This window comes from Acanthopagrus latus, chromosome 7 (genome assembly GCF_904848185.1).
Source record: "Acanthopagrus latus isolate v.2019 chromosome 7, fAcaLat1.1, whole genome shotgun sequence".
Lineage (NCBI taxonomy): Eukaryota > Metazoa > Chordata > Actinopteri > Spariformes > Sparidae > Acanthopagrus > Acanthopagrus latus.
The window spans coordinates 991347-1018207 of record NC_051045.1 but is presented as its reverse complement, the minus strand read 5'-3'; the positions used below and the strand labels follow the sequence as shown (position 1 = coordinate 1018207).

At 46.1% G+C, this 26861-nt stretch overlaps 2 protein-coding genes across 3 annotated transcripts in view; one reads left to right on the top strand and one right to left on the bottom strand.

Annotated features, from left to right (window-relative positions):
• The window catches only part of LOC119022489 (putative C-type lectin domain family 20 member A), an 826153-nt gene that overhangs the window by 699800 nt on the left and 99492 nt on the right, over nt 1-26861 (top strand). The window lies entirely within an intron of this gene.
• The window catches only part of itpr3 (inositol 1,4,5-trisphosphate receptor, type 3), a 47203-nt gene that overhangs the window by 11581 nt on the left and 8761 nt on the right, over nt 1-26861 (bottom strand). Inside the window, exons 3-37 of the mRNA XM_037103365.1 lie at nt 24608-24729; nt 24271-24357; nt 22869-23027; nt 22083-22181; nt 21891-21974; nt 20521-20667; nt 20316-20411; nt 19554-19598; nt 19220-19362; nt 18680-18779; nt 17891-18051; nt 17405-17546; nt 17146-17310; nt 16650-16822; nt 16435-16554; nt 15824-15905; nt 15596-15711; nt 15220-15471; nt 14843-14987; nt 8578-8722; nt 7980-8194; nt 7618-7738; nt 7028-7082; nt 6755-6920; nt 6169-6336; nt 4399-4473; nt 3392-3511; nt 2878-3000; nt 2151-2351; nt 1933-2048; nt 1533-1668; nt 1054-1179; nt 640-765; nt 377-497; nt 106-287 (exon numbers count right to left, since the gene is read on the bottom strand). Of these exons, the coding sequence (XP_036959260.1) occupies nt 106-287; nt 377-497; nt 640-765; nt 1054-1179; nt 1533-1668; nt 1933-2048; nt 2151-2351; nt 2878-3000; nt 3392-3511; nt 4399-4473; nt 6169-6336; nt 6755-6920; nt 7028-7082; nt 7618-7738; nt 7980-8194; nt 8578-8722; nt 14843-14987; nt 15220-15471; nt 15596-15711; nt 15824-15905; nt 16435-16554; nt 16650-16822; nt 17146-17310; nt 17405-17546; nt 17891-18051; nt 18680-18779; nt 19220-19362; nt 19554-19598; nt 20316-20411; nt 20521-20667; nt 21891-21974; nt 22083-22181; nt 22869-23027; nt 24271-24357; nt 24608-24729 (4634 nt within the window). The remainder of the gene's footprint in view (nt 1-105; nt 288-376; nt 498-639; nt 766-1053; nt 1180-1532; nt 1669-1932; nt 2049-2150; nt 2352-2877; nt 3001-3391; nt 3512-4398; nt 4474-6168; nt 6337-6754; nt 6921-7027; nt 7083-7617; nt 7739-7979; nt 8195-8577; nt 8723-14842; nt 14988-15219; nt 15472-15595; nt 15712-15823; nt 15906-16434; nt 16555-16649; nt 16823-17145; nt 17311-17404; nt 17547-17890; nt 18052-18679; nt 18780-19219; nt 19363-19553; nt 19599-20315; nt 20412-20520; nt 20668-21890; nt 21975-22082; nt 22182-22868; nt 23028-24270; nt 24358-24607; nt 24730-26861) is intronic.

Here is a 26861-nt window from a genome sequence, read left to right as displayed (position 1 = left end):
CAATTTAATGTGTGTTTAGTTTTGAAGGCTTGTGGTACCGTACACATTTTTCTGTTTGTGCGTCTTGTTCACACTTGGAAGTGTCTCTTTTGAAGCCTTGCGTACCTGCAGCTTCTCGATGATGTTCTTGTAGTCCCAGGGGTTGCTGGGAGCGCTGGGTCTGGAGGACCGGGAGGACGACTTGTAGTTCGGGTTGGAGCGGGACAGAGAGTTGAGAGCAGACGTGGACAACATGGAGCTGATCTGAGCCTCCAGGTCCAGAGGGAGGGAGATGGAGCGACTCTTCGCTGGAAAGAAAACACAAAACAGAGATCAGTCTGTGTGTGTGTGTGTGTGTGTGTGTGTGTGTGCGTGTGTGTGTGCGTGTGTGTGTTACCTGTCATGGCGAGCGTCTTGATGCAGGTCTCCACCTGTCCTCGGTGCTGCTGCTGCAGCCAGGGACAGTCCAGCAGTCTGACGGACGACTGCAGCAGCTGAGTCACGATGGTGTGATGAGTCTGTGACCAACACGACAAATAAAGATCTGGATCTATTTCATAAACATCTCAACTGTTCCTAAAAGTTTCATCATAATGTGTCACTTCCTAAACTCAGCAGATCGACAGACACGTCATCACCGCAGTGCATCTTGGTCCTGACCTGCAGAGACGTGCTGTTCTCAGAGAACGGGGAGCTGAAGAAGGCGTTGATGGTGTCAAACACCACGTTGATGATGTATTTCTCCAGGATGGGATCAGAAAGTCGCTTCTCCCGTTTGTTACAAACCTGCAGAGGAAAAAGAAAAGTACACGTTCATTTTTCTGATGAGTTTTGGTTTGAGTCCGTTGTTGGATGCTTGAGGGTGCAGCTGGTGTCTGTGTGACACTGTGGCTCCACCGTCTCATCACCACTGACTCCCAGTAACATCAGGAGTGCAAAATATCAGGACTTGCATCTGAGATATTTCTGCTTAATAGTTGCACAGTGAGGTGAATTAGAGTCGTGTCATTCATCTTTATATACGTCAGTCTTTTGTTTCTGTGTGCATCAGCTGTTCCATCAGCATCATGTTACCCGGGCCATGTCCACTGTGAAGTCTTCAAACAGCTTCCAGATGTGGTTGGACGTGTAGATTTCCTTCATCTCCACCTCCGTGTCCACGTAACAGTGATTCACGAAGTTCACATAGGCCACTTTCACCTGCACACAGACAGACAGACTTCAGGTAAAACAAGGTGGTTCAGAACTTTACCTACAGATAATTCAGATGGACTCGGTGTCAGGACGACTTTTACTTTCTCTCGTCTGACGCTCAAAGTTTAAATGTGTTTTATCTTTGCTTTGTTTTCCAGTTTTCACAATCAAACATTGGATGCTCATCAACAGACAGAACTATTAAATGTTATAATCGGGCTCGAGACAAAAGAATCAAAGGGCCACTTGACTTCACCAGCAGGCTGATGTGGTCTGATGCAGATAAAAGGTAAGAAGCTGACAGTATTTACATAAATAAACCTTCATTGCTGACCAGATGACAGAGTGTGACGGCGTACCTCGGTGATGCAGTCCTCGTGCGTCACCACTCGGACGACGTCCTCCAGCGGCAGCAGCGATGTACATTTGATCTCCGTGTAGACGTTCTTCCCCTCAGCGCAGGCCGCCAACAGCTCCACCAGAGAGATGTGATACCTGCAGGAGGTCGAGGACATCTTCAACTTCAGACTTCTAACCCATCTTGTGAAGATTAGATTTAGCCACAAACACGCGGCTCCACATTGGGTACAATTCAGCGTTTTAACTGTATGTCCATCTAAACTGAACAGAATCCTCAGTGAAGCTCATTAAAGTCCTTAACTACATCTCTTCAAGTCATTTACTGTAAACTATGCTAACGAGTGAGCCTGCCAACGTTGTTCCATCAGCACTGGAGTGTAATAGGGTTGCCATGGTTACCTGAGCGGGCTGCTCTCGCCGACCCCCTCCCTGCTCTCTGCCATCAACTCCAGCATGACGTTGAAGGAGCTCTTGTCGTTGTAAAAGACGACGACGTCCTCGCCTGCGTTGGTTAACTGCAGAGAGGCCACAGGATTACATCATCACTCCAACAACAACACATTCAGAAACAAGACGCCGCACCTCGTCCTCGTCCTCGTCCTCGTCCTCGTCCTCACCTCGGTCATGATCATGTCCTGACACTTCTTCACGTACTTGCCCTCGGCCTTGATGATGGTGTGGAGGAAGTTGAGGTACTGAACGTGGCGGCCGTGCGTGGCCAGGCAGTGGATGAAGTGCTGCAGGACGCTCTCGGAGATCTCGCTGCACAGCTGGTAGTTGTTACTGAAGATGTGCTGCACCGTCTCCGCCTCCAGCAGCTGCAGGCGCAGCACACAAGTTTAAACTTTACACTAAATCTGATCTCATTTGATTAAGTTTGTGAAATATCAAAAATAAAGCCGTGACCACATTCCTAACATCACTGGGTTGGGTTCTTCTTGAAAGATGCAAAAAATAAAAAGTTTTCCACATCTACATTTTAGCCATGTATGTTATTTAATATTCAACTGTTACTATTAGTTACAACTACAGGTTTTTTTTCTCTTTCTACTGACGGAGGAGAGCTCAGAGATTACTTCTTAACTTTGGGATTAAAAAAGTGGATTTATCTTCACTCCTGTTTATCAACCCGACTGCAGCAGTGATCTGTAACGTTCACTGCTGACTGGAGCTGGAGGGGAAATATTCTTTACTTAATGAAGTAAAGAAGAGAGAGAACCAGAGTCTCTGCTGGGTGCTGAGTTCACTCAGAGCTTCACCTGAATACAAACACAGTGAAGTAGATTATTTACTGAACAAAAAGATTTTCTGTGAATCAGCTGATCAGGTATAAAAGCAGTGTACCCCGGGATTGAGGAAGAGATTGAGGTTCTTGTGCAGCAGAGTCTGGTTCTCCTGGTTCCCCATACAGAACTTCTGTAGGAACAGATGAGTGAACCTGATGATCTCCTGCATCTTCACATCGTTCTGCAGACAGACAGAAAGAGAGATGAGATGAAGTCTGGTGTTTATTTCATTTTGCTAAAGATGCACTGCTTTTTTCAAAATCCAACAAAAAGACGCAGGATCGAGGTCCCAAATGGTCAGAAGGCCCAGAACCAGAACCAGAGCTGTCACACCAGGTAGCTGCAGTTAACACTTCAAGAGGAATGCTGCATTTCTCAAATCATCTCATTTGAGTTAATTTTAAAGTTCATTTGTTTCCTGTGTGAACACTTTAAATCATAACGAAGACTCACCGAGACAAAAAACCTTCATGTAGATCGAACTCGTCTTTAACTGAAGCAGCATTCTGACAGAAACAAAACTAAAAGCATCGCCGACCGACTGCTTTTACTTTGGCGGTGACCCGTCTCACCTGGTCGTAGGACACCTGCAGCAGGTCCAGCATGACTTTATGAGCTCCCATGTTCTTCAGCAACCTCTGCTGCTTCTTCCAGACTCCACTGCTGCACATCTTATTCAACCTCTCCAGGATCTACAGAGGAAAGATTTCAAACATTCACTCTGGCTTCATTATTCACTTAAATGTGATCACGCTCTGTTCTGTACATTACTTACTGTGAGGAGAAATACCTGCCAGCAGCTACCTGCAGAACAATGTGTTCATAAAAATAACTTAACTTTCATAACAACTGAGGAGTTCATCTCTCAGTGTACGGCTACAAATATGACCTATTAGTCAGGTTTAGGTTTCATAAAACACTGTTTGGACAAACTTGTTGAACTTCATTATATTTAGCAGCTGAATAACAAATTCACAGAGCAAACATGATGAAAACAACTTAAAGTCCAACTTAACCAGACTCGCTGGCAAAACTTTGTTATTGAAATTAAAAACAGTTTGAAAACTGAACTCGTCCAAAACATCAAGAAAATCCAAGATAATCTGATGTTGGCGATTGGACACATGGAGGCAGGGAAGCCAAAATCAAGATGAATCAAGAGACAAACAACATTTTGATTGGTCGAACGTGAGGACTGTGGATTGTGTCCTTCACTTTTCAGAGAAGAGTTGTTCGTAAGTACAAACAGGAGGAATGATTACACACCCGTCAGTGTTCAGACTGGCCACCTGAGCACTTCCATAATGTTTGAACTGATCCTTTAAATTTCCTCTTTAGTTACTTTAGGGACATTTGGCAGATTGAGTGAATATTAGGAAAGAATCATTTGATGTAATTATTCTGAGCAGTGAAACAGACGAAGACAAGAGCACCACATCACAGCCCCGCCCACACCCACTGATTGACAGGTGATTTTTGGAAAGTGCACTGCAGATGCACCAGGACGAGGTGGCGAACAACAGAACCGTAAATAAAGCAGATTACCTCATGAAGGAAACAGACTGACAGGTGTTCTCACCTCTTTGACTTTCTGGTAGTTCTCGTTGCCTTTATCCAGTTTCTCCTTCTTGGGCGTCACCTCCTCTAACGCCCCCTGCAGGACGCAGAGGGTAAGACAGCATATGCACTTGGCTCTGGGAATGGTACTACATTACACACTTGAATCACACATCACATTATTACATTTACACAGTATGTGTGTTACAATCACAGACACATTCTGGACTGAACATCGATGCCTGTGAAGACGTCACAGACGGACAGATGGAGACGTGTTGCTCATGTCGCCACGGCGACACAGGAAGTGATTGGACAGAGGTGTCACAGTTGTTAATCTCTCATCTGGATTATTCAAGATCATCAGATCCTCAGATCATCAGATCATCAGATCCTCAGATCATCAGATCATCGCTTTAAAAAAATAACCGTAGTTTACACCAGCTGCCTGACTTCGACCTTGGTGTCTTTGCTGGTTTGGGTTCGACAAGTTCAAATAACATTCACCAAAACTAAAAGATTCCAGAGTTTACTGACAACCGTGCAGCTGCAGGCTAACGGTGAGATAGCCGCGTCATCCTTTATGTTTTGTTTTCTGTTCTGTCTTCGGACTTCAGCCACACGTCTGTGTAGTGGCGCCCTTATCATTTGACCTTCAGCTTATCTGAATACATGTTAGATTACAAACAAACATGCAGCTGTGGAAGCAATCTTCATCTAAAATACACTTAACACAAAGTTTTAACATGAACAGACAGCAAATCTATTTCTTACTGACAGTTTTTCAAGAACTTTGTTGAACCAAACTGGATTATTGCTTGTTTGGTTATTTCAGCTGTTCCTCTGCAGCACATGTAGGTGTGTGTAGAAGATGTATGACAGCAATAAAAATAGTATTATAAAGACATTTGTGTCATTAGTTCACAGCAGCAGTATTAGTAGTCGTAGTAAAGAAACAATAACCAGAGTGATGGAGAGAGAGACGGGACATGCAAAGCCAAACCTGAACCAGGACCAGCAAGACCCACACCAACATTCAGTACAGTGAGTTATAAAAAACAGGATGCAAAGGTTCAAAATGTCACTTTTAGTTTCTGATTAGTAGTTTAGTTTCATGAACATCACTAAGTGTTAGTCTCATGCCAAGTCAGTAGCTACTGAGCGGTTTGAATGAGCGAGTTTTAGTTAGTTGGTAGTTACACAAAGTTTGATGCAGCAGCTTTGAACATCTAGACAAGAACGTCACAACGTTTAGTTCTGAAACAAATGAAAGTTTTCATCATTAGACGACTCTGACTTCTTCTCCCTGTGTGACAATATAAAGCTGAACGCTGACTCTGCACGTTCTACCTCCTTCTCATCTCACTTCCTTCCTTCACCTCACGTTCACTCGTGTACCTTCACAAAAAAAAACATACATTATGTCCCATTTTGAAAATTTGCCAACACATATAGCAGGAACATAAACACTTTCCTTTCCAGAAGCTCAGGAAGATTTGGGGGCATAAAATTAAACTAATTAGAGTTAATAAAACTACAACACGTGTCAGAGTACACAAGCCTTCATCCAGGTGTCAGAACATGGATCAGACTCTGACGTCAGCTCTGTTGTCTGACACTAAAGGTGTGTAAAGGTTTATTTGCACTGGTTCACTTTCACTTATGTTCTTTAACTTACGTTCTAACCACATGTTGGGGATTTTATATTTCCACGTGTGCTCCTCAAACTCCACATAACTGAATCAGTTATTTTACCTTTTCGGTGTCAATAATAATGATTTACTTTCCTCACCTCTCCTTTCTCCTTCTTGTCCTTCTTGTCTTTCTTCCCGTCACCTCCACCCGAGCCCTTCTTCTCCACCCACAGCTCAGATTTCTCCACCAGCGTCCGGAGGCGATCCAGATCCGCCTTGATCAACTTGTAGTTCTCCACGTCCTGAGCCGAGATCAGCAGCTGGACCTGCAGACAAACATCTGGAGGATTAACAGGAGCGTCCTGATAAAAGTGGGTCGTCAGTCTGTTGCACTTTTTCCACTTTGGGTTTCATAAGCGACATTTGTTTTAGTGACAAAAATGTTTTATTTATACATTTATTACAGTTGAAAGCACTGAAAACACATTTGTACTGGCAGGATACCAGGTTTCCTTTCATTTCGTGTACGTAGATATGCAGGGAAATGACAACGTAGTGAATCAGGATAATCGATGTAGACTCAGTTAAAAGCCATAAAACACCAGTGCAAAGACATCTGACACTGAATACGTCATATTTTCAAAGTTACTTTTGAAAAAAAAAAAATCATGGCAAGAATTAGAACCGAGATTCAACAATAGCTACCTTAACTGTGTGCGTGTGTGTGTGTGTGTGTGTGTGCACCTGTTTGAAGGTGTGCAGCACTTCCTGTCTCTGGCTGAAGTGTCTGAAGAGCAGCTGCAGGGCTCCAGACACCAGAGGAGGGTAGTCATGCATGGTGAGGTGGGTCAGCACGCGCAGGAACATTCGACCGCCTTCATCATCCACCTCCAGAATACTGTTCCCCTTACTGTACACACACACACACACACACACACACACACACACACAATATAACCTTCTCACAATGTCCCAGAAAGCTACATATGCACCACGCACACGTGCAGAATCACATACCCGACTCCGAACATCGCCTCTGCCTGCTCCCCGATGTGCTGCAGGTTGATGGCAGCTGAGGAGGGACAAACACACAGAGGTCAGTACAGAACCGGACTGAGTCTGAACAGGTCACAGCTTATCAATACACGTTAAATGTCTGTTAATCAACACGACCATGTGGTGAACACACTGCCTCTGAAAGTTATCCAGTGTCTACCTGTCGTTTCCACGACGACTGGGACGTCTGGAAGCATTGGAAGAAGTAACGACACACATTCATCAAACTCTGCGTGAACATTCACTTAAAAATACCTGAAAGTAACTGTACCCCTGAAACAATACAAATAATTTGACTTTATCGAACTAGATGAAAGTCTTTAAAATCTCTTTTTGTATAACGACTGGGCCAAGAGGGCATGAAAATATTGTTACAGCCTACTTCCACTTCCACTTCCTAAAAGGAAATTATTCAATATTTAAAACATACACACTAAATGGGTAGAAGTTAAAAGAGTGTGTTTCCATTGTGTGTGTGTGTGTGTGTGTGTGTGTGTGTGTGTGTGTGTGTGTGTGTGTGTGTGTGTGTGCGTGCGTGTGTGTGTGTGTACCTGCATGCTCCATGTTAGTGGTGGCGTCGGCGTCGGCCATGGGATAAACATCCACAAACTCCTTCTTAAACACCGACAGCAGGAAGGAGATGCGGTAGTCGAGACGGACGTTCAGGATGAACTGATGAAGAGCAGAGTTACAACAAAACACTGAGAATTCATCTGCAGGATCATTCTGAGCTCATCAGCACACAAATCAGACTAAACTGTCTCCAAACATACTGAGTGATTTGTGACCTTAATACCAAACTAGTGAAACATATGTATATATAACGTAAGTTTCTATTAGCTCATCGGCTGTTGATCTAATGCAGAGTCCACTGACTGTATATATCATATAATTCATATTTCATATCAGTTACTTGTAAAATCTCCAGTATCTTCAGCTTGGTGTCCATCACTGTCAGGTCCATCTTGTCAATACTATCTTTACTGCCTCTCTGTCCGTCAAGCACAAGTCCCGCCCCCAGCCCCGCCCCTCTGGCTCCTGGACCTCCAAATAGGGACGGCTTCCTGTTGAGCACCATGGTGGACATGATCTGACCCATGCCATGAATGGAGCGCTTCACATTCTTCCCTGCAGACGTGAGAAGAAACAGCAATGATGTCGGTTCTTACTTTACAACATTAGATCTGCTCGTCTACGTCTGTTTTACAGTTTGCTTTTATGTTTTCTTTTGTTTTTTTATTTATCCTTCGCTTTACAAGGGACAAGGACTGCAAATCAGCTGAGACTTCAAGTCCTGTGTACACTGCATCAGTTGCACTTCATATAACATGTATTGTCCCTGTCAAATAAACTAATAAATACAGATGAATATTATATTTTTCCACACTCTGTAACTGCTCTCTGTACAGACACACACAAGTAAATCCTACAGCCTTTCACCTGGAAACAAAAGAAAACTCCAGAGGATGTAAAGGTCAGTTTGGGTCAACAGAACCCAGAACAAACAGTACCTGATCCATCATCGTGGAACAGGAGCCCTGTGTAACCAGGGTTGGGCCGACAGTCGATGATGCCCAGCAGAGTTCTGGTGAGTCTGAGAAGCTCAAAGAAACTGTAGAAACCAAAGTAGATCAAATGTCTGGCCAAACTCACAACCTGGAGAGAGAGGAGAGAAAGAGGAGGTGATCACAGGGAAGAGGAGGAGCACAGAGGAGAGAAGGAGGAGGTGATCACAGGGAAGAGGAGGAGCACAGAGGAGAGAAGGAGGAGGTGATCACAGGGAAGAGGAGGAGCACAGAGGAGAGAAGGAGGAGGTGATCACAGGGAAGAAGAGGAGGAACACAGAGGAGAGAAGGAGGAGGTGATCACAGGGAAGAGGAGGAGGAGCACAGAGGAGGGAAAGAGGAGGTGATCACAGGGAAGAAGAGGAGGAGCACAGAGGAGAGAAAGAGGAGGTGATCACAGGGAAGAGGAGGAGCACAGAGGAGAGAAGGAGGAGGTGATCACAGGGAAGAGGAGGAGCACAGAGGAGAGAAGGAGGAGGTGATCACAGGGAAGAGGAGGAGCACAGAGGAGAGAAGGAGGAGGTGATCACAGGGAAGAGGAGGAGCACAGAGGAGAGAAGGAGGTGATCACAGGGAAGAGGAGGAGCACAGAGGAGAGAAGGAGGAGGTGATCACAGGGAAGAGGAGGAGCACAGAGGAGAGAAGGAGGAGGTGATCACAGGGAAGAGGAGGAGCACAGAGGAGAGAAGGAGGAGGTGATCACAGGGAAGAGGAGGAGCACAGAGGAGAGAAGGAGGAGGTGATCACAGGGAAGAGGAGGAGCACAGAGGAGAGAAGGAGGAGGTGATCACAGGGAAGAGGAGGAGCACAGAGGAGAGAAGGAGGAGGTGATCACAGGGAAGAAGAGGAGGAGCACAGAGGAGAGAAGGAGGAGGTGATCACAGGGAAGAGGAGGAGCACAGAGGAGAGAAGGAGGAGGTGATCACAGGGAAGAGGAGGAGCACAGAGGAGAGAAGGAGGAGGTGATCACAGGGAAGAGGAGGAGCACAGAGGAGAGAAGGAGGAGGTGATCACAGGGAAGAGGAGGAGCACAGAGGAGAGAAAGAGGAGGTGATCACAGGGAAGAAGAGGAGGAGCACAGAGGAGAGAAAGAGGAGGTGATCACAGGGAAGAGGAGGAGCACAGAGGAGAGAAGGAGGAGGTGATCACAGGGAAGAGGAGGAGCACAGAGGAGAGAAGGAGGAGGTGATCACAGGGAAGAGGAGGAGCACAGAGGAGAGAAGGAGGAGGTGATCACAGGGAAGAGGAGGAGCACAGAGGAGAGAAGGAGGAGGTGATCACAGGGAAGAGGAGGAGCACAGAGGAGAGAAGGAGGAGGTGATCACAGGGAAGAGGAGGAGCACAGAGGAGAGAAGGAGGAGGTGATCACAGGGAAGTGGAGGAGCACAGAGGAGAGAAAGAGGAGGTGATCACAGGGAAGAAGAGGAGGAACACAGAGGAGAGAAGGAGGAGGTGATCACAGGGAAGAGGAGGAGGAGCACAGAGGAGAGAAAGAGGAGGTGATCACAGGGAAGAGGAGGAGCACAGAGGAGAGAAGGAGGAGGTGATCACAGGGAAGTGGAGGAGCACAGAGGAGAGAAGGAGGAGGTGATCACAGGGAAGAGGAGGAGCACAGAGGAGAGAAGGAGGAGGTGATCACAGGGAAGAGGAGGAGCACAGAGGAGAGAAAGAGGAGGTGATCACAGGGAAGAGGAGGAGGAACACAGAGGAGGGAAGGAGGAGGTGATCACAGGGAAGAAGAGGAGGAACACAGAGGAGAGAAGGAGGAGGTGATCACAGGGAAGAAGAGGAGGAGCACAGAGGAGAGAAGGAGGAGGTGATCACAGGGAAGAAGAGGAGGAACACAGAGGAGGGAAAGAGGAGGTGATCACAGGGAAGAGGAGGAGCACAGAGGAGAGAAAGAGGAGGTGATCACAGGGAAGAAGAGGAGGAACACAGAGGAGGGAAGGAGGAGGTGATCACAGGGAAGAGGAGGAGCACAGAGGAGAGAAAGAGGAGGTGATCACAGGGAAGAGGAGGAGCACAGAGGAGAGAAAGAGGAGGTGATCACAGGGAAGAGGAGGAGCACAGAGGAGAGAAAGAGGAGGTGATCACAGGGAAGAGGAGGAGCACAGAGGAGAGAAGGAGGAGGTGATAACAGGGAAGAAGAGGAGGAGCACAGAGGAGAGAAGGAGGAGGTGATCACAGGGAAGAAGAGGAGGAACACAGAGGAGGGAAAGAGGAGGTGATCACAGGGAAGAGGAGGAGCACAGAGGAGGGAAAGAGGAGGTGATCACAGGGAAGAAGAGGAGGAACACAGAGGAGGGAAGGAGGAGGTGATCACAGGGAAGAGGAGGAGGAACACAGAGGAGGGAAGGAGGAGGTGATCACAGGGAAGAGGAGGAGGAGCACAGAGGAGAGAAGGAGGAGGTGATCACAGGGAAGAGGAGGAGCACAGAGGAGAGAAGGAGGAGGTGATCACAGGGAAGAGGAGGAGGAGCACAGAGGAGAGAAGGAGGAGGTGATCACAGGGAAGAGGAGGAGGAGCACAGAGGAGAGAAGGAGGAGGTGATCACAGGGAAGAGGAGGAACACAGAGGAGAGAAGGAGGAGGTGATCACAGGGAAGAGGAGGAGCACAGAGGAGAGAAAGAGGAGGTGATCACAGGGAAGAGGAGGAGCACAGAGGAGAGAAGGAGGAGGTGATCACAGGGAAGAGGAGGAGCACAGAGGAGAGAAGGAGGAGGTGATCACAGGGAAGAGGAGGAGCACAGAGGAGAGAAAGAGGAGGTGATCACAGGGAAGAGGAGGAGGAACACAGAGGAGGGAAGGAGGAGGTGATCACAGGGAAGAGGAGGAGGAGCACAGAGGAGAGAAGGAGGAGGTGATCACAGGGAAGAAGAGGAGGAACACAGAGGAGGGAAAGAGGAGGTGATCACAGGGAAGAGGAGGAGGAGCACAGAGGAGAGAAGGAGGAGGTGATCACAGGGAAGAAGAGGAGGAACACAGAGGAGGGAAAGAGGAGGTGATCACAGGGAAGAAGAGGAGGAACACAGAGGAGGGAAGGAGGAGGTGATCACAGGGAAGAGGAGGAGGAGCACAGAGGAGAGAAAGAGGAGGTGATCACAGGGAAGAGGAGGAGCACAGAGGAGAGAAGGAGGAGGTGATCACAGGGAAGTGGAGGAGCACAGAGGAGAGAAGGAGGAGGTGATCACAGGGAAGAGGAGGAGCACAGAGGAGAGAAGGAGGAGGTGATCACAGGGAAGAGGAGGAGCACAGAGGAGAGAAAGAGGAGGTGATCACAGGGAAGAGGAGGAGGAACACAGAGGAGGGAAGGAGGAGGTGATCACAGGGAAGAAGAGGAGGAACACAGAGGAGAGAAGGAGGAGGTGATCACAGGGAAGAAGAGGAGGAGCACAGAGGAGAGAAGGAGGAGGTGATCACAGGGAAGAAGAGGAGGAACACAGAGGAGGGAAAGAGGAGGTGATCACAGGGAAGAGGAGGAGCACAGAGGAGAGAAAGAGGAGGTGATCACAGGGAAGAAGAGGAGGAACACAGAGGAGGGAAGGAGGAGGTGATCACAGGGAAGAGGAGGAGCACAGAGGAGAGAAAGAGGAGGTGATCACAGGGAAGAGGAGGAGCACAGAGGAGAGAAAGAGGAGGTGATCACAGGGAAGAGGAGGAGCACAGAGGAGAGAAAGAGGAGGTGATCACAGGGAAGAGGAGGAGCACAGAGGAGAGAAGGAGGAGGTGATCACAGGGAAGAAGAGGAGGAGCACAGAGGAGAGAAGGAGGAGGTGATCACAGGGAAGAAGAGGAGGAACACAGAGGAGGGAAAGAGGAGGTGATCACAGGGAAGAGGAGGAGCACAGAGGAGGGAAAGAGGAGGTGATCACAGGGAAGAAGAGGAGGAACACAGAGGAGGGAAGGAGGAGGTGATCACAGGGAAGAGGAGGAGGAACACAGAGGAGGGAAGGAGGAGGTGATCACAGGGAAGAGGAGGAGGAGCACAGAGGAGAGAAGGAGGAGGTGATCACAGGGAAGAGGAGGAGCACAGAGGAGAGAAGGAGGAGGTGATCACAGGGAAGAGGAGGAGCACAGAGGAGAGAAGGAGGAGGTGATCACAGGGAAGAAGAGGAGGAACACAGAGGAGGGAAAGAGGAGGTGATCACAGGGAAGAGGAGGAGCACAGAGGAGGGAAAGAGGAGGTGATCACAGGGAAGAGGAGGAGCACAGAGGAGGGAAAGAGGAGGTGATCACAGGGAAGAAGAGGAGGAACACAGAGGAGGGAAGGAGGAGGTGATCACAGGGAAGAGGAGGAGGAACACAGAGGAGGGAAGGAGGAGGTGATCACAGGGAAGAGGAGGAGGAGCACAGAGGAGAGAAGGAGGAGGTGATCACAGGGAAGAGGAGGAGCACAGAGGAGAGAAGGAGGAGGTGATCACAGGGAAGAGGAGGAGCACAGAGGAGAGAAGGAGGAGGTGATCACAGGGAAGAGGAGGAGCACAGAGGAGAGAAAGAGGAGGTGATCACAGGGAAGAGGAGGAGCACAGAGGAGAGAAAGAGGAGGTGATCACAGGGAAGAGGAGGAGCACAGAGGAGAGAAGGAGGAGGTGATCACAGGGAAGAAGAGGAGGAGCACAGAGGAGAGAAGGAGGAGGTGATCACAGGGAAGAAGAGGAGGAACACAGAGGAGGGAAAGAGGAGGTGATCACAGGGAAGAGGAGGAGCACAGAGGAGGGAAAGAGGAGGTGATCACAGGGAAGAAGAGGAGGAACACAGAGGAGGGAAGGAGGAGGTGATCACAGGGAAGAGGAGGAGGAACACAGAGGAGGGAAGGAGGAGGTGATCACAGGGAAGAGGAGGAGGAGCACAGAGGAGAGAAGGAGGAGGTGATCACAGGGAAGAGGAGGAGGAGCACAGAGGAGAGAAGGAGGAGGTGATCACAGGGAAGAGGAGGAGCACAGAGGAGAGAAGGAGGAGGTGATCACAGGGAAGAAGAGGAGGAACACAGAGGAGGGAAAGAGGAGGTGATCACAGGGAAGAGGAGGAGCACAGAGGAGAGAAAGAGGAGGTGATCACAGGGAAGAAGAGGAGGAACACAGAGGAGGGAAAGAGGAGGTGATCACAGGGAAGAAGAGGAGGAACACAGAGGAGGGAAAGAGGAGGTGATCACAGGGAAGAGGAGGAGCACAGAGGAGGGAAAGAGGAGGTGATCACAGGGAAGAAGAGGAGGAACACAGAGGAGGGAAGGAGGAGGTGATCACAGGGAAGAGGAGGAGCACAGAGGAGAGAAAGAGGAGGTGATCACAGGGAAGAGGAGGAGGAGCACAGAGGAGAGAAAGAGGAGGTGATCACAGGGAAGAGGAGGAGCACAGAGGAGAGAAAGAGGAGGTGATCACAGGGAAGAGGAGGAGGAGCACAGAGGAGAGAAAGAGGAGGTGATCACAGGGAAGAGGAGGAGGAGCACAGAGGAGAGAAAGAGGAGGTGATCACAGGGAAGAAGAGGAGGAACACAGAGGAGGGAAAGAGGAGGTGATCACAGGGAAGAGGAGGAGCACAGAGGAGAGAAAGAGGAGGTGATCACAGGGAAGAAGAGGAGGAACACAGAGGAGGGAAAGAGGAGGTGATCACAGGGAAGAGGAGGAGCACAGAGGAGGGAAAGAGGAGGTGATCACAGGGAAGAAGAGGAGGAACACAGAGGAGGGAAGGAGGAGGTGATCACAGGGAAGAGGAGGAGCACAGAGGAGAGAAAGAGGAGGTGATCACAGGGAAGAGGAGGAGGAGCACAGAGGAGAGAAAGAGGAGGTGATCACAGGGAAGAGGAGGAGCACAGAGGAGAGAAAGAGGAGGTGATCACAGGGAAGAGGAGGAGGAGCACAGAGGAGAGAAAGAGGAGGTGATCACAGGGAAGAGGAGGAGCACAGAGGAGAGAAAGAGGAGGTGATCACAGGGAAGAGGAGGAGCACAGAGGAGAGAAAGAGGAGGTGATCACAGGGAAGAGGAGGAGGAGCACAGAGGAGAGAAAGAGGAGGTGATCACAGGGAAGAGGAGGAGCACAGAGGAGAGAAAGAGGAGGTGATCACAGGGAAGAGGAGGAGCACAGAGGAGAGAAAGAGGAGGTGATCACAGGGAAGAGGAGGAGCACAGAGGAGAGAAAGAGGAGGTGATCACAGGGAAGAGGAGGAGCACAGAGGAGTATAAAGACCGAGGAGGAGGACAGCAGAGACAGACCTCGTACGTGAGTTTGTTTTTCTCCTCGTTGTGAAAAGGCAGCTCGTCGTTCAGGACGTTGTTGAGATACTCCTCCATGAACGCCATGGTGTTGGAGAAACGGTTCTTCTTGTTGTCTCTGCTGTCGTCCATGTTGGAGTCGTAACTGAGGAGGACACACGTTTATTTATGTTTATGTATTAATAAAAATGGCAGCTGCTGACCTGACAGGTACAGAAGATATGCAGTAATGTCATGATTGAAGGAAAATCTTCAAGAAGCTATTAGCCTGAAAAGGAACTTTTACCCTCAGATTAAAACTCTTTCAAAAGCTTTGACAATTCCCTTACATCCTCTAACATGTAGCTTTTAAGTCTTAACTATAAAAATGGACCAACTCTTTGATGGTGATGGAGGTGGGGATCTCTGTCCAGAGACGGGCGAACTTGACAGGTGTCACCAGCTCCTGCGGGTCTCGGTCCACGTGGGCGTGAAGCATGAGGCGGCAGAAGGAGGCGCGGAGGTCGAAGGGCAGCGTCTCATCCATCATGCACAGGAAGATGAGCTCTATGTCCAGCTGCTTGGAGATCTCGTCTATGGCCAGATACTGACGGTCCAGACACATCCGGGCAAAGAGCTTCAGCTGGTACCTGACGAAAGAAGACGACAAGTTCAGTGAGCTTTTCTTTCTTCTACTGACATTTTTTAACTTAAATTTATGACAGAAGAATACTAATGAACCACCCTGAGGCTGAGCCCTCTGCATGTGTCTACCTGTAGTAGGTGAGGACGTTCTCATCGTGAGCGTTTCCTTGTCTTGCCTCCTGAGCCAGATGTCTGATGCTCTTCTCTTGTTTCTCGTTGGTCTTGTCCGTCCACACCAGCCACACCTCCAACAGCAACAGACAGATATAAAAATATCATCCGTCCACAAGTTCTGGGTGAACAAATCAACACAACTGAAAGCAAACACAGTGACAGAGTGATGATGCAGTCGTCTACCTCGTCCTCGTCTCCGTAGTCGTCCATCCCCAGGTATTCTCCCTGAACGCCACCAGGGGGCGACTCTTTGGGCACACGACGCCTGGATGGACGAGAAACAAGAAGTCAAGTGACTGTTGACATTAATTCAGAGAACAACGGCTACTTGTGTTGAATTTCATGTGAAGCACTTCTAGTCACTTTGCAGCCGGAAACTGTTCTTCAAAATAAAAGCCCTGTTCTGGAAATGTAATGTCCTTCACACTCCCACATGCTCCCATATCTCAGAGTAGATCCAACCACTGAAATCCACCTGTAATCTGTCATTTAAACCCCAACTGGGAACAGATCTCTGAGTGGTAATGTTGTTTTCAGCTTAGTTCATTTTTATTTTGGAAAACTGGCACATTTAAAGTAAGATGGACTAGATATTATCAGCTGGTTTGTAATGTTCTCACAACTATACTGACGATATCGGTACCGATTCTCAAATTAATTCTGAAAAGTCATTTTCTGTGATCACATACTGGATTTACAGACATCACAGATGATGACATCCTCAGGAAGTTTTAGTCGTACAAAATTGTATCAATATATGATCTTAACGCCTCCCTCCCTCCCTCTGTCCTCACTCTGTCTTGATGAGGATGTCCTGGTTTTTAGGGTCCAGCACACATTTACAGATGAGCTCCTGAGTGACGGGAATGGCCACGTTGTTGGACACACACAGGTCTGACAGGTAGTCCAGAAACCTGCACAAACACACAAACAGGGTCACAGATCGACAAAACAACAAACTAACGACACTCTGGCGTCCTCTGGGTGCTCCTCCCCCTTCCATGTGTACCTGGGCTCACGGTTTTTGCGGACCAGGCTCACAAAAGTCTCCACTTCAGTCTTGGTGATGTGCTTCTCCAGCAGCTTGCGGTTGTTGTGCAGCAGGGCGGTGATGGTGTCTTCAGCCAAGATGTCATAACCGATCTGACTCTGCATCACACCGAACTGCTTGGCTATGTGCTCCTGGAGGAGGGACGGAGTGAGAGAGTTATCTTACTTTTTCTTCTTTATCGCTTGTATTTTTTGTCCTGGTTTGGGTTTTTGGTTTAGTTGTTGATGTTTTTCTAATGTGTGATCTAGTCTGAGCTGCATTAACTGGAGATATAGGACCCTGTTTTAAGTTGTTTCTCAAATTGTTAAAAATTGTATTTAAATATATTAGTAGAATTAAAGAAGTGGTCCGAGTGTAGAACCCTGAGGTTCACCCTCTGATACTGTGGAGGACTACAGATCAGTGTTCAGTCGGCTGGATCCGTCATCATCTCCATCATCATCGTCCGGCTCACCTGGTTCTTGCGGTAGTCCTCCTGGGAGTGTCGGAGGACTCTGTAGCACAGTCTGAACATGTACTGGTAGGGAGAATTCTTCTGGTCCGCCAGCTCCTCCAGACGCAGCAGTGGACCTTCTCCTCCACCGCGGTCCTTGAATGGAGCCTTCAGGATGCCAAAGATCTGAAGACAACATCACGCACAAGCCGTCCATCAGTTCATGACCTTCTAACTGAACGTTTCCTGCTGAATCTCTGTGTAATGTTTTGGATCATACCTGTTTGAGGATGTTCTGTTCCCTCATCAGTTTCTGTCTCTCTCGGTTGGCTTTGGTCATCGCGACGTCCAGGACCGGCTGACCGCTGTTGATGACGTCAGCCACGAAGAAAACCACATCCTCCAGCAGCTTGATGGCAAAACTGATCACAAAACACAGTAAATATGAACTTTTTTGCTCAAACTCAAGTTCCCATGAACAGTTGAAGGTAAAGTCCAGTATTTTTAAACCTGGACGCTTTATTTACATGTTCTGCAACATAATCTGACCGTCAGGTTATGTCCACTACAGGCGTCTCTGACAGGCTGAGGTTGTTATTCTGATCACAACACTGAACACATTTCTGCAGAGCTTTTAGTTCATCTCTGCAATTTAATCTTTAAATTAAACCAATTAAATCAATGTGAACAATTGCTGGATGTTTTTTCCTTCTAGGTGTCAGTTGTAAAACACTGTGTGTGTGTTTGTGTGAGCAGTCAGTCGTACCGGCGGTCGTTCTGGCTGATGAAGCCCTGACTGAACTGGTCCACCATGGTGCTCAGCATGGCGCTGGCATCGTTAGCAAAGTCCAGATCTCTGATCTCCATCACAGGAACAGAGACGATGGCGAACGCCTCCTTGTCCTCTTTAGTGGGACACGTTCCCAACTGCAGGACGACATTAATTAATATACACTTAGTCCACTTAACTAGTCAAGCTCAGAGATATTCTATAGGAAGAGGGGACAGTTCTGCTTCCTGTAACAGTGTTTCATGGTTATTAAGACATATAAAAAATGTTGTGTACACTTCCTGTTTCTGCACATCAGACAAATAAAGGACATTTATGTTTAATAAAATAAGTCCTACTGCTTTACAAGTTAACATACAAAGACATTATTTTAACCTTAATTAATGGAGTTTCTTTGACCAATTTTATTTCACTTTCTGACTTTACTGACATTTTTCCACAATAGTGTCAGTTTGATACCTTAATTACTTTTTCAGTTCATCAATATTCAAACAATGCTTTATTTAAATAACAACAAAACTCCTTTTTAGTTTAACAAAAGAAGCCAAAGTTTTATGATGTTTGTGATTCAGGAGGTCTCAGATCTAAACTTGTAGGAGACCAGAGACTCGATATGATTGGCTCATGTTAAAGAACTCATGGATTAATCAGCCAATCAAAAAATGTATCAATGTGTCATTGAACAGTTTTTATGGCAACACTTTCTTTTCAGATTCTAAAACTTGTCTCTCACGGTTTGAGTCACACATTTTCTTTTGCACCAACCATGAGTCTGATGGGTCTCTCCTCGTCGATGTCGATGGGGACGTTGGTGCTCTGGATCCAGGTGTTGGTGCACAGGTGTCGCAGTCGTACGTACGAGTTTCTGGAAGACAAACGGCTCATTTTAGTTTCACTTCTGCTTTATTTCTATCACTCTGCTCCTCTGTGGAAGTCCAACTCTGTGAGCTGATAGTCTCATATGGTTCTCTGGTGTCTCCTGTATTTACTCTTTGTTTCTTCCTCTATTCTAACAGTCAGCATCAAGTGTCCTACATCATTTAACTGACTGGATTAAATGAATTTTGCACATCATATACCCGTCATGTGTCCTTGGTCGTGTTTTCCTTTTACCTGATGAAGACTGAGTTGGGTTTTATACTTTATTTAAGTCAAATGAAGTTTTAGGAGCTTTGATCTGATGCAGATTCTCTCCATTTACTCTTTACGTTAGAAGAAGGAAGTATTCCTGTTAATTCTCTGGAGTCTTTCACAGTCAAACATGTACAGGAGGTAAAAGACTGCAGCACCACCGTCTGTTCCTACCGTGGGACGAATGAGTCTGTCTTCTGTAGCGTGGTTGGGTCGAGCTCGAACAGCGAGGCGATGTCGTTCCCGTGAGCTACAGCCACCAACTTGTACTTGATCCTCTCGCCGTGGGAACGCTTGTTGCTACGACTACCGTCGATCTACAGAGAGGTCAGAGGTCAGGCTGAGGAGGTGACACACACAAACTGCTGACACTTCAACAGAATTACTCAGTAAGAGTTGCTGCAGCGAGCGGTCACTGCGGAGATGTTTCAGCGGTCTAATGAATCACGTTATAACGTCGCTGCAGTCTGTGCTGCTGATGTGACGACGGTGAAGAAGTTCAACTCACTGAGGCCGGCGGCTCTGCACTGTCTCCCTTATAGCCTGGATTCTCCTACAGCGACAAGAACAGGACGGAGATATTATCTACTGCATGGAACAAAGAGTCGCTTACATTCCTCCAGAGGAAGAACACAGCATGAATTTAAAAATGACACACAGAACTACAAAAGAATGTTGTAATAAGTTCATAAGATTTATCTTCCCTTCAAACCCAAGTTCTGAAAATAACCTGAAATTTCACAAATTAATAAACTAATAAATAATAAACTAACCTGTATGGCACCCTAATGAGAATGTAACACATGTTAATACATGAACATAGAACCACTAATAAAATTATTATAATCTACAATAAAAAAATCATGTTTGTCAAAACTAAACTGTAACAATGACCTAAATAATATGAACTAAAATTTCACAACTACAAATTCTTTCCGTCTTTTATTTTGTCTATTACATCGTTTTCTTTTTGCATCTGAAAGTAAATACGCTGTGTCTTTACAGAATTCATTAAAAGGTTTATGTTAAAACTTTACGTCTTATAAGAAGTTAAAGAAGCTAAATGACCTCCACAGGTATTCTGCTTAAATCTGGAGAAATCTGTTTTAAGGTAAATGATTTTGATCAGCTGACATTAAAATCAACGAAGTTTGGTTGAGTCTCTTGAGCAGCTGTAGCAGAGCAGCTGTGCAGAAGCCCCGTTCATTCATTCATTCATTCATTCATCCATTCATTCATTCATCCATTCATCCAGTGTTGCCATGGTTACCTCTGCAGCCAGGTAGTTGCCAGTCGCCAGGTGTTTGAAGCGGTACAGGCTGTTCCAGTGTCCCGCCCCTCCCCGACACGGGTCATGATGGACAACCTGACGAACCAATCAGCACACAGGGAGAGTTTACAACAACTTCAGCTGTGTGTGTGTGTGTGTGTGTGTGTGTGTGTGTGTGTGTGTGTGTGTGTGTGTGTCAGTTTACCTCGACCTCCCACAGGGCGTTGGAGCTGGTCGCCGAGGTCGCAGACTGTCTCAGCGTCGTTCGGAGGAAGACGTGCAGTTTGCTCTTGTACTCGTCGCAGGTCAGAAACTTTTCCTGCTCAGCGTGAAACAAACGCACCACGTCGCCCTGACAGAGAGACAGAGGGAAACTTTAAAAAGGAGAAGTCTGCAGCATTTATATTTAGTAAGATCACAGTTTAAATTAATTCACTTTCAGGTTCTGGGTTAATTTCTTCACATCTTGTTCTGCAACAGAAACATCTGATGACTCTGATTTACGCCTCTGACTGTGATGACAGAGCCTGTCAGCTGCAGCTGTCCCTGTGCTTTACATTACTTTCTATAGAATGATGATGAATTATCTCAATCAATAGTGTGCCGAATGAGCTATAAGCACTTCCTGTTTGCAGTGAACACATGGAAGCAAAGACAACTGGATTCATGTATTACTGAATAAAATTAAAAACATGACGATTTCCAGGCGAGTTCGAGAGTTTTACAGAACCTGAATTATCTCAATGAAGCACTCAAATAATGTGTGTAATGCAAATATAACACACACTGTACTGTGGTGGACAGTAAGTGCATCTATTCAAATATTTACAGGTAACCTGAGTGTTTCCATGTTACTCTACTTAATACTTGTGCTTTCTGCATTATATTTAGAAATGTTGTGCTTTCACTTAACTGCATTTATTTTAGGGCCATGGTTGCTTTACAGATTCAAATTAATAAATAAAATATGATCTGTGACTAAAATTACACTACCGACAGTATAATAAGTGATTAAAATTAGCTGAGCCACCTGACCTACAGTCCCAAATCATCAGAATTTGATAAGTCCGGAATGAAACACAAAAAAAATACTCTTTTTTTTTTTTTTTACAAACAGGATAAAAAGTACCCAACAGTCAGTCTTCAGTAAAGCAAAATAATCGTTTTGCATTATTACTTTGGTAAAAGTGAAAGTCACCCATATGAACAATACTTGAGTAAAAGTATCTGTATTTGTGTTTTTGTACTCTATTCTTATGTTATTGTCACAAGAATTTCCTTCAGGATCAGTAAAGTTTATCTGATCTGATCGGATCTGATCTGATCGGATCCGATCGGATCTGATCGGATCTGATCTGATAGGATCGGATCGGATCTGATCGGATCTGATCGGATCTGATCGGATCAGATCTGATCTGATCTGATCTGATCTGATCTGATCTGATCTGATCTGATCTGATCTGATCGGATCTGATCTGATCTGATCGGATCCGATCGGATCTGATCTGATCTGATCTGATCGGATCGGATCGGATCGGATCGGATCGTCTGCTGTGTCTCAGTGTCGTCACTCACTCCTTTCAGCACTTCCTCTCTGTGGTCACTGTACATCATGAACAGGTTGATCTTCCAGCTGGTGTTGCAGTTCACCGAGTTCACCTGCAGAGGGAAGAAGAGCTGTTCACTGGGAGCTTCTGCTGCAGTATTGATCCTCAACATCAGCGTCAGAACCAGAACCAGCGTCAGGACTGAGCTTCTGTGTCTCACCTCCTTGCATCCTGGATGGTCGGTCAGTTCGTAGTTAGAAGCGTGAAGCGGCTGACCGGCGTTCACCGGGTTCAGGATCACTTTGTCTCCCACCACCACCTGCAGCAGGAAGCACACAACTCATCTCTGTACAGTTTGTTCAGAGGGAAAAAACAAACTGTGACCTGGAGATTATCTGGTGAGGTACTGTTAGCTAGTGAACCAATCACAGAGCAGGGAAAAGTAAAATATATCACCAGAAATTTCCTGATCTGGAGACTGAACAAGATGAAAATAGAAGTGTGGTCAGGAAACGTCAGGCCACTGGGTGGAGTTATTGCACCAGCTTGATGCTGGGAGACTGACTGGACATGATGGAAGATTGATCAGACTGATCTTTGATTATCTCCAACATGTTCTACAGCCGGCAGAGAGACATGTACCAACTGAGAAAGTGTCAGAAACATGCTGAGAGCTGAACTTCCTGGAGGTGTCAGTCTGATGTAAAACTAACAGAGCAGAAGTTTAATTCATGTTCACTCATCCGGCAAACTGAAGTACATTTCTGCTTTAATTAGTAAATACACTAATATGAACGTACTGGACGGACATGAGCAAGCTTCAATACTAAACTGACTCACTTATGAGACTGTAAAAGGCTTGAACAGTAATGAAAACATGAAACGTGATTACATAATGAAGATACAAGAAAAACAAAACCTATTCTGGGAAAGTGTGTGTGTGTGTGTGTGTGTGTGTGTGGTTTGTGTGTGTGTGTGTGTGTGTGTGTGTGCGGTTTGTGTGTACATTGTCTCCGTTGGCGCGGAGCTTCCAGAACGGCTGGATGAAGAGCCAGGAGCCTTCGTTCCCCGTCCCGTCCAGAGTGACCCGCATGGCGTTCTTCTCCAGCAGCGCCGGCAGACGTTTGTTCACCGTCAGGTATTTGTTACTCTTCATGTGGAGCAGCTGCAGACACACAACACGGCCTGTTATCACACTGCATGTCAGGTTCAGTCACAGTCTGCTGGTATTCTGTTGTTATCTTCAGACTCAAACCAGTGAATGCGTCAGACAGGGAGCGGCTCTGGTTCTGGTTCTGATGAGTGTCGGACACAGAACGATGCAGCTTCATGCTTCTCAGACAGAATGTGTGTTTGAACATGTGAACGCTGCAGCGCTGCTATAACAGAGTGCTGCACATCCATGCAACACTCTCCACACCTTAAACACACACACACACACACACACACACACACACACACAAGCCTGTATCTGTTAATGTCAATATTGACCTCGCTCCAGAACTGTCATCGTAAAACACACACACACACACACAGTAACAGTCTGGGTGTGGTGACTGTTGAATGAAACTGTTACAGATTGTTGAGATAAAGATTCCTGTAAGAGTAAGGTGTGTGTGTGTGTGTGTGTGTGTGTGTGTGTGTGTGTGTGTGTGTATACAGTAAATGATCACACACTGTTTCACTGTCTCAGTCAAAGGGACACATGTTGCCACGGTGAGTCAGCTGGTTGCCGTAGCAGCAGGCGTGGCTCAGTCCTGTGATGTCACTACGTACTTGTACTTGTTCTTCACCTGTATTTAGTTTTATGACAAGCCAAAAGTAAAAGTGGACGTGTTGTTGACACCTGTCAGACTCCAGTCAGTGTGTCAGGCTGGTTCACCTGCAGGCTGAATCCTTCTTTACCTTCAGTCATCATCAAATATGTTCAGTGTCTCTCTGCTGTGCATCAGTTTACAGTTGTGTTGTTCTTTTCAGATCATTTTTTGTCTCTCTGTGGTTGTTTTGTGTCTCTTTGGTGTAGTTGTTGTGTGTCTGTGGTATTTTGCACCTGTTTGTTGAAGTTTTTTAGCTTCTCTTCTTTGTGTGTAGTCTCTTGTAATGTTGCAGTATAGTTGTAATCATTGTGTATGCCTGTGTGTGTCTGTAGTCCTTTTGTGTCTCTCTTTAAATCATTTTGTCAGTTTTGTGTTTCTTCCCGTCTCCAGCAGTCATCTGCTTGTCTTTCCAACTTTAAGAAAGGTGATTATAAACCTACCTGTGAGCCGCTGACACGTATTTTCACTGCTGAACTACAATAAAGGAAACCATCACTCTCTTGAGTTTGGTTGAGTTCGGTGTGTGAATGTCTGACGTGTGACAACTGACATATTTGTTCTCCTGTAGAAACACATGAGCGAGTCTTTCACCTGCATGACGGTCCCGTATTTGACCACGTCTCCGTGGACTTTCTTGTTTTCTGTCTCGTTCTGCTTCTGCTCCAGGTTGGACGCATGCTGTAAGACAAGAAACGTCTGTTAGAGATCATATTGATAATAATCATTTGAATCATCCTGCTCATAGATTATCAATATAAGCCCTCTCTCCTGATTGGCTGAGATCGGTCTCCACCACAACACCACAGCGCTCACACAGACGAGGTGCGGTGGACTCTGTGGTTGTGGTGATGTTTGGTGCTAACAAATGACAAATAAATCACCTTGAACCTTTGAGGTGTGTGTGCAGAAATGTGTGCTCGTCTCTCACCTGTAGTTTCTGCAGCAGAACCACGTCAGCGATCTTGTCCTTCTCATGTTTGGCTTGTTTGGCTTTCCAGAACTGTTTCTGGGCCGAGTACCGGCTCATGGGACAAACCTTAAACAGGCAGTCTGAGAGAGGAAAACATGACAATTACAGTCCAATTCAGCCTGAAACATCAGAAACAGCCTTACTCTCAATAATCTGGGGAGAATAAGGTAAATAACCGTTAATCTGACGGTGCACACTGTGGGGATATTCCAGGTGTTGTGTTCAGCTGGAGCGATTAGTTCCAGGGTGATGATTGGTCAGCAGTCCAGCAGGTAAAACTAATTGGCTGTTTTGGTTTCAGAGCATCAGACTGGTGAAGCAGCTGACGTTAAGCCTGAGATTTATTTCTGCCCCACGACCAAATATAGAGTTTCTGAGTGATATAATAAACCAGCAGTGACGGAGTCGTTACAGACACGAGACAACAAATACTTCAACTACAAGACTGAACCTCATCAGCCATTGTTCACTTCTTAAGGTTCATTAACAGTCAGGCTGGTCAAGCTCAGCTTTACTGAAGCGCTCGGCTCAACAATCACCATTCAAAGCTAAAAACCACCTGAAGGATAAACCTGCAGGTGACGTTAGCCTGCTGAGTAAAGTAACTCTGACTTTTTGGAGAAGACACTGATGTGAACCTGTTGAACAAGCTAACATCGATGTTAGCCGTGGCTTTTTTTGGCTTTCTTAGATTTCAGTCATTTTTTATTTGTTTCAGTTTAACGAGGACAAAACTAGACGAGGTCGACGGAGGAGGAGTGGAGAAAAACATGTGAAGCTGCAGTGAAAGGATGTCAGAGAAAACAGAGAGACTGAGGGAGGTAAATATTGACTCTCCTCCAGCAGATCCTGCACACAAACACATTAACACTGATACTGTGTGTGTGTGTGTGTGTGTGTGTGTGTGTGTGTGTGAGGGTAAAGCAAACATAATTTGCCTGTGTATTGTATGTTAAAGACTGAAATTGATTGTCAGGTTTAAAAGTCATCTTGACTTAAGGAAATGAGCTTTTAACTAATGTTCACACACACACACACACACACACACACACACACACACACACACACACACACACACACACACAAGCTGGCTTTCGTCTCTTTATAGCACACACTTGTGTTTCATTGTGATTAGTTGCATGCTGCTGATACGTTTGTTACCATTTTTAGTTTGCTGATGAAGGAAACAGAAATGAAATTTTCACGAGGACGAACATCAACTAAATACAAAAAACATATTTTGTTTGGATGTTTCATAATTCATGACGTCACACTGTGCAAACAGAAAAGTTTTTGTTTCCTAATTTTCAAATGTTCCTCTCCAGTTTTGCTCTTAGTCCAAATACAATACAGGAAACAAAACTGTGGCAGTAGTTTTGTCATCACACAGTTTTTCATTCCACTCAGGAGAAAAGTATCTCCTCCTCGTCCAGACTGATCTAATATATGTAATTAATAATTTAAGTAATCTAATAAAACTGTAATAACTGTATCTCTATACTGACTCCACACTGTCTGAGTCCAGTGAATCACCTCCAGGTAGAAACGTGTTGTCCTCACTAACACAGAGGACGGACAGAAAGCTTCATCACATGGATCAGAACCAGCAGAACCAGTCAGCCTGTTGAACTACACACAGTGAGCAGGATCCAGTACCGCCTGCGTCACTACCAACATCTGCTGATGTAGTTCAGGATAATATATATATTATAATTATAATAATATTTTAATTATATTATAATATATAATATTTATCCATCTGGTGCTTCTTGTATTTCCCACTGTTAGAGTTGTAGGTGTATTTTCAGTGGAAGTTGTAGTTCTAGTTGTAGTTGTATATGTAGATGCAGTTGTAGCTGTTGTCGGCCCTCAACAGTCCGTCAGTCGCTGCGATCTACTTCTAAACTAGTTCAACCGCTCGCTGTCCAACAGCTAAAACAGCACAGAGCAGATGCTCTCTATATATACTGAGTGTGTGTGTGTGTGTGTGTGTGTGTGTGTGTGTGTGTGTGTGTGTGACCTCATCATAGAGCAGCCGGTGGAAAACTTCATCAGTATCCTCTGATGACAGGAGCTGGACTCTCATCACACACACATCATTAATATTAAACACACGGGAGGTTTTTTATGAGTCCGTTTGGTTCTGATAACAAATAGCAGAGCCAGAACCTGCTGATCCCTCAGAGAACGGGACAGAGCAGCTCTTTAACTG